General features: G+C 41.1%; 1 protein-coding gene across 1 annotated transcript; it reads right to left on the minus strand.

Annotated features, from left to right (window-relative positions):
* Window positions 1–3,457: 3,457 nt before the first annotated feature.
* On the minus strand, window positions 3,458–6,340 carry LOC136836240 (uncharacterized). Its single transcript, XM_067100245.1, has 3 exons — window positions 6,278–6,340; window positions 5,704–5,891; window positions 3,458–3,881 (listed from the first exon to the last, which is right to left on the minus strand). Exons 1-3 carry the CDS (start codon window positions 6,338–6,340, stop codon window positions 3,458–3,460), a joined length of 675 nt encoding a protein of 224 aa, XP_066956346.1.
* Window positions 6,341–6,709: the final 369 nt, after the last annotated feature.

The raw sequence follows: 6,709 nt of genomic DNA on the forward strand, positions 1-6,709 counted from the left end.
CATTTAAGATGGAACAATTCTGAAAATATTTTGCTGAAGGGTGGGAAATAGGTGAACCTAAGAACAGTCACAGAATTTCATTTAAAGATGGATGACCCAATTCTGAAAATATTTTGCTGATGGCACTCAAATGGTGGAAACTGTGTTTCTAAAGACGCCTTTGAATTGAATTGTGCGATAGCCTATCCACCCTAACCTAAGCCATCCTAAGACCTCGTTTCTTACTTAACCTAGCCTGGGGAGCTGTGTCCTAGAAACCGATTTTAGGGCTTTTGTCCAATCTAACCTATCTCATGGCGTTGTGTCCAAGCCTGGGGACTTTGCTGTCTTAACCCGTAGGGCCTGCTTTGCTTGCTTTCATTTAATCTTAGATGTGTCATTCAGAGTAACAGAACTGTTGCGGCTCCATATGGCGTCTCCTTAAAATGGGGTTAGAAGGAGGAAAAGAATTTTAACAGGGAAAAAAGACATTCTTCTGCAACCTTGATTTTAACCCCACAAGCATCAGGTTTAACAAGCTCTGTGGTAGGGTTACTAGACGGAAAATCAAGGGGAACTTCTCGTGTTTTGCTTTTCTCTGGGTTAGTCTAAACTTCGAGGCATCACAACTTTCACCTCGCATACCACCTCCACAGGGAGTTTCACATTTGCTTTCTTCTGTTTCTTCATAAAACCTTGGCAGTAGAACGTGCTATGCATTCCCCAATGTCGTTGTCCTATAAATGCCTTATGCCACAGTAGATTTAGATCCTAGACTGCCCGCGTGAAGAAACAAAGGGAGAGAAGTTTAGCTTTATATTTCTATTACTATCTTTACCCCTTTTCAAATAAAAAACAAGTAAAAAATGCGCCGAAGTTTCTTAATCACAAAAGAGTTTTCTGTACAGCCGCTACAGCGTATAATCAAGGCCACCGAAAATAGATCTATCTTTTGGTGGTCTCGCTATAATGCTGTATGAGCCGCGGCCCATGAAACTTGAACCACGGCCCAGTGGTGGCCTATCCTATATCGTTGCCAGAAGCACGATTCGGCTAACTTTAACCTTAAAAAAAATCAAAACTATTGAGGCTAGAGAGCTGTAATTTGGTATGTTTGATGATTGGAGGGTGGATGATCAACATACCAATTTGCAGTCTTCTAGCCTCAGTAGTTTTTAACATCTGAGGATGGACAGAAAAAGTGCGGACAGAAAAAAAGTGCGGACGGACAAAGCCGCCACAATAGTTTTCTTTTACAGAAAATTAAAAATGATGTTCTAGTACTGAGAAGTAGTATTTTTACAATAAGAAATTTCAGAATTGCAGGTTGTTGGTCGATGTGGGTATCATTGGGCGCTGACTGAACCCTGAGGGTAGGGGTGTCCATTTCCCCTAAAACAGGACCCCAAAAAGATAGAGTCAATCTAATATGGTTTCCATGACTGAGAGATAGGTTTGTGTTGTTGGTCTGCTTCATGCTTCGTCAATAACCTAGATTTGTGTGACGCCACTTTTAGTAACGATCACTCAATCAGTAAATCAATCTTCTTCATAAAGCGGATTCAAGGATCTGACCTTTGAAATGACTTAAACTTCCATAAACAATTTGCAATACATCCCACTTTACATAAGAGTCTACTGCCTACATAATTAACAGTAACAAAATTCTGATGAACGTGCCTAACTGATCTTTGGCGTTCGACTTTTCTCTAATCATATTTATCGCACACCTTGCAAGTATCATTTTTATTCTGATATCTCCTGTGTTTCCTTTTGCCTTTCAGTAATCATGGCAGCTGATATAATAGCACTTAGGTCGCTAAAAATTAGGCTACCGTTTCAACATGGAGTTTCACTAAGCTTTGTAAAGAAAACCGGGAAGGCCTTTGGTTAATATTCTTGAATGTTTTCTTTTGGCTTTTTACTCCGGAGATGAAAGAAAATCTTATTTGCTCTATTAAACACATTTTCATTCATATGGCCGAGGTCTTTAAGAGAAGATCGTGTCTCATGACCTATTGTAAGTTTCGTAGGTTAACACTCAGGGGAGTAATTCCTTAGAGCATGCAAAGTAAGCATGTAGCTTGCTAGCCCAACCTTGACTGAAATACGAAAACTAAAATAAATGTAGTAGGATACAAAGCAAGCTCTACATTCATTTCTTCACTTGTCTTGATATTTCAGCTCCTTAGGGGGTTAGTGCCTGAGGTGCACTGTAGGCATTACTAAAGATTCTTTGCAGCGTCCCTTCGGCCCCTAGCTGCAACCCCCTTTCATTCATTTTACTGTACCTCCATTCATATCTTTCTTCATCGTACTATCCACGCTCTCCTAACAATTATTTCAGTGCAACTGCTAGGTTTTCCTCCTGTTACACCTTTCAGACCTACTTACTCACAATTTCCTTTCCAGCGCTGAATGACGTCGTAGGTCCCAGCGCTTGGCCTTTGGCCTAAACTCTATATATTCCATTCCATTCCATTCCTTGATATTTCAGCCTGCCCAACTTGCTCTTGTTGTATTATATCAACTAATACAAGTAGCAGCACTGGGTACAATAATATATAAACCGATTGCATCCATGCCGTCAGAAATTATGTTGATTTAAGAGAAATTCGCGACACTATACCATTGACCCTTAGAGCTGTTGTATAGCCTCCCAAATTACAAACCGGCCCTGGGCTGGACGATGGCAATTTAAACTTGGAGTCTGTGATCCGTAGACTATCATTGTTTCTCATGAAAGGATACATATATATGCAGTGCTTCAATAATAATAATAATAATAATAATAATAATAATAATAATAATAATAATAATAATAATCCATTGATTGAGAAGGAGAATCGAACAGGTTCTCGGAAACTTTCGTTTTATTATATATATTTTTAATATGTATTTACACTTACACCATTGTGGATTTCTTCACAAATAATAATAATAATAATAATTTATAAAAAATTATTATAAAGAGCTTGAATACGTCTATAAATGCAGTGTTCATTGTTTCATTAAGATGGGAGTAATAATTGTGATATATGATGACAGGTAGCCTGCTCAACAATTTTTCAAAATGTAGCCTACTGAATTTCATGTGAAAATCCCAAAGTTTGTAGCGAGCAAGAATTAAATTATTAATGGTCTTTTAGAACATGCAATTGCACAGAAATTATTTTTCGAGAATAGTAAAACAACGGTGCTTGGATGAGTTTAACTTTTGTTGACCTTATCGAGTAATCTTACCGTCAGTAATTTAAGAGGTGAACTCTATTTATACGGAATAAGCCCACAGGGACCATTGACTTCAGATGAAATCTTCCAAAGAATATTGTGTTCATCATTTGAAAGAAATAAGAGGAAGTAATATGAAATACAGAAAGAGATTATTTATTAGAAAATAAAAAAAATTACAAATTGATGAATAAATAAATGAATAGTTAAGAATATCAGTAAACTGTCATATACAAAGAGAATTCCTCTAGGGTAGTAATGCAACGCATCCTCCCTTGAACTTTTGAGGTTCCAGTTGCCCAACATCCTCAGGTTGACTACTCCACAGTTCAACGGTGTGAGGAATAAAAGACCTCGGGAGATAAGGAATAAAGAACCTTGGGGGCTGAGGAATAAAGGGCCTCGGGAGCTGAGGAATAAAGGACCTCTTGAACTGAGGAATAAAGGACCTCTTGAACTGAGGAGTAAAGGGCCTCGGGAGCTGAGGAATAAAAGACCTCGGAAGCTGAGGAATAAAGGACCTCGGGATCTCAGGAATAGGAGACCTCGGGAGCTGAGGAATAGGAGACCTCGGGAGCTGAGGAATAAAGGACCTCGGGAGCTGAGGAATAAAGGACCTCGGGGACTGAGAAGTACGCGCAGGAGCCAGTGATGAGAGAGGCTGACCGTCGCTGATACACAAGGAAAAAATTAACATCTGGATACACAGAGCGTTTTAGGCAGTAGGAAGTCCTTACCTGCTGCCCTGCCCCTTTGGCAAGAACTCACGCACATCCTCACAAAGACGAGAGCCTGGTTATGGAAATGCGATTTCTTCGACGAAATTCCCATTATGTTAAGTCCTCTTAATGAGCCAATTACCAGAATTAACTTTAGCCCCGAAAGATGACATGCACATTATGGCGGTGCTCGTCCGCCCGCCACTCCCCCTAACAAGAGAGGGGTGGTGGGGGGGAGGAGCAGAGAGGGACGACACTTTTGCCTCCCGACTTAATCTATTTTCTTGTAAAAATGACCCAACTCGCGGTCCATTTTTCGTGTCCCGCCGTCAGCGGAAGGAGAAAAGTTCCGGCCGCGAGGAGAGGGCCGGCGCATTCGAGGACATATTCAATATGAAGGTGGCATTCACAGGGTGAAAATTAGCTCCCTCGAAAGTTGACGGCCATTAAGGCGCCATAAAAGAGGGAATGACGGCAGCTGGCGTGTGTTTAATTCGAAAAGATTGTTGATGATGCATTGCTTGGAAGGGGTGGCGGGAGCCACTTAGTTCTTAGTACTTTTTGGTGGGGACATTCAATGCACAGCTTACTGCCAGAGTTTTACGTCAACTGTCCTTTACGTTTCCCTGGAAACTTTGTCGGAAGTTTGATGATGTGGGTTCTTCAGCCCTGAGACAATCTTCCCCCAAGACGTCACTGTTCTCGAGACTTAACAAAACAGTTGGATAACCATTAGAAGGTGGAATTTGGTACTCTGCTGGTATAATGGTTAGCGTCGTGGCATGCCACTCACATGTCGCAGGTTCGCGTCTACCCCAGGACGATGAAAAATCACAGGCTCCGTATCATGATCAGTTAATGCTGCAGTGTGGGGTCTGAGGTGGGAGGTTGAAACCAACATTATTTGGAAACTTTAATTTCAAGTCAATGGCCCCTGTGTGCTTGTTCCATGTGAATAGGTCTCTTCTACTGAAATATAATAATAATAATAATAATTTACTAATGGAAGGGAAGGACAAATTCATTGCTCAAATAAGCGATTTCCAGTCACAAACGAGACCAGCAAGATAGAAAGCCACTTCAAAGTAAGGTATTACTAAAGATTTTCAGAAAACATATTCCAGTTAGACTGTTAGTTTGTGTACGACGGTTAATTGTTTGCATGATGGTCATCTGGCACTGGGTTCATATGGGATGAGGTTGCCAGCCCATGCCCTTTACTTGACCCCAGCTGATGCTGATGTTAGATTCATAGCTGGGTTGACTAAAGGTCAAGAAGCCCAAAATCGAACCACTGACCTTCCTAATTCAGGCCAAGTCCTCTACCGCAGAGTGACACACCCTCCTCTCTCTCTCTCTCTCTCTCTCTCTCTCTCTCTCTCTCTCTCTCTCTCTCTCTCTCTCTCTCTCTCTCTCTCTATATATATATATATATATATATATATATATATATATATATATATATATATATATATATATATATATATATATATATATATATATATATATATATATATATATATATATATATATACTGTATATATATATAAAAGTTGCTTAACATAAAAGCTTCCTGTAATACTAGATACTTTGAGACTTTAGCCTTGCTATGTATGATAACCAAATTCAGGCAGATTCATATAATAAGGACCACCGCCAATGGATTTATGAACTCTTGCTGTGATAATTATGCTCTACCCGTGAAATGAAGATAACATACAGAGATAGAGATCTGAGAGATATGGGGCCTGGTTCGCTGATTGGTGTAGATCACTGTAGATTGAGCCTGTGGCGTCTGGTCAGTGATAGCAGGGGGCTGAAATGAATTAGAGGCTTGGTGTAGACCTCTGGACTCAAACCAAAAGACTGATATGAGCACGGGCTTACTACTCGAAGGCTTAATCTAGTATAATGCAGGTTAGGAGATCCTGGGAGTACAAAAGAGGAGGAGGAGTTCCAGGTCTTGAAAAGTCGTTATCATTAATGTGAACGTTACACAGTTTTCAAGCATTACGTCATTACTATTAGGGAGACGTTCTACCAAGTTTGTCACATGTGACATACTCATTTATTCCTTGAAAACTCCGGTGATGTTGTAAACATAATCGATCAATGGCATGAGACACGAAGAGAATGCAATATAAGTTCTTCAACATCCTACAAGAACATAGAATTTCTTTTGATTGAATGTCAGAGCGAGGAAAAACGGGATAGTGTTTTTAAGGACAACCTTCTGGGATGAGTTTCCTAGGAGACCTACTCATGTCAAGAAGTTTCCCTGGGTGTCTCTGCGGGGGGCGGTTGTTTTCCTGGGGACCTCACTGAGCATGAGATTCCTGAGGTCTCACCCAGGAAAAATTATCCTGGTTGCCTTGCTCAGCAAAAAGATCCCTGGAGACTTCGCTCAGCATGGGTGTCCTTAGAGATCTCGCTGAGCAGGTTTCCCAGGGGACCTCGCTTAACAAAAGTTTTACTATTGGCTTTGGTCAGTAAGTCCCCCTGGGGCCCTTGGTCAGCATGAGTTTCCCCTATAGATCTCACCTAGTAAGAATTTCCCTGGTTGCTTCACAAAGCATGAGTTTGCATGGGGACCTCGCTCAGCAAGTTTCCCTTGGGGCCTCGCTAAGCAAGAGTCTCCCAGAGGCCTCGTTAAGCATGAGTTTCCATAGGGACCTCATGCAGGAAGAGTTTCCCCGGGGGCCTCATTCAGCAAGTTTCCCAGAGGTCCCGCACAGTATGAGTTTCCCTAGGTACCTCACCCAGGAAGAGTTTCCCTGGGG

Source organism: Macrobrachium rosenbergii, chromosome 56, assembly GCF_040412425.1.
Source record: "Macrobrachium rosenbergii isolate ZJJX-2024 chromosome 56, ASM4041242v1, whole genome shotgun sequence".
Classification (NCBI taxonomy): domain Eukaryota; kingdom Metazoa; phylum Arthropoda; class Malacostraca; order Decapoda; family Palaemonidae; genus Macrobrachium; species Macrobrachium rosenbergii.

Excerpts from the sequence above, each read along its gene's own strand:
- LOC136836240 (XM_067100245.1), bottom strand. The coding sequence starts at position 6,340 with ATGCTGAGCGAAGTCTCCAGGGATCTTTTTGCTGAGCAAGGCAACCAG. Across the intron at positions 5,892-6,277 it reads ACCAGGATAATTTTTCCTGG|ACCTGGAACTCCTCCTCCTC; the intron begins GTGAGACCTCAG and ends CGACTTTTCAAG. Across the intron at positions 3,882-5,703 it reads CGCCACAGGCTCAATCTACA|CGACGGTCAGCCTCTCTCAT; the intron begins GTGATCTACACC and ends CTTGTGTATCAG.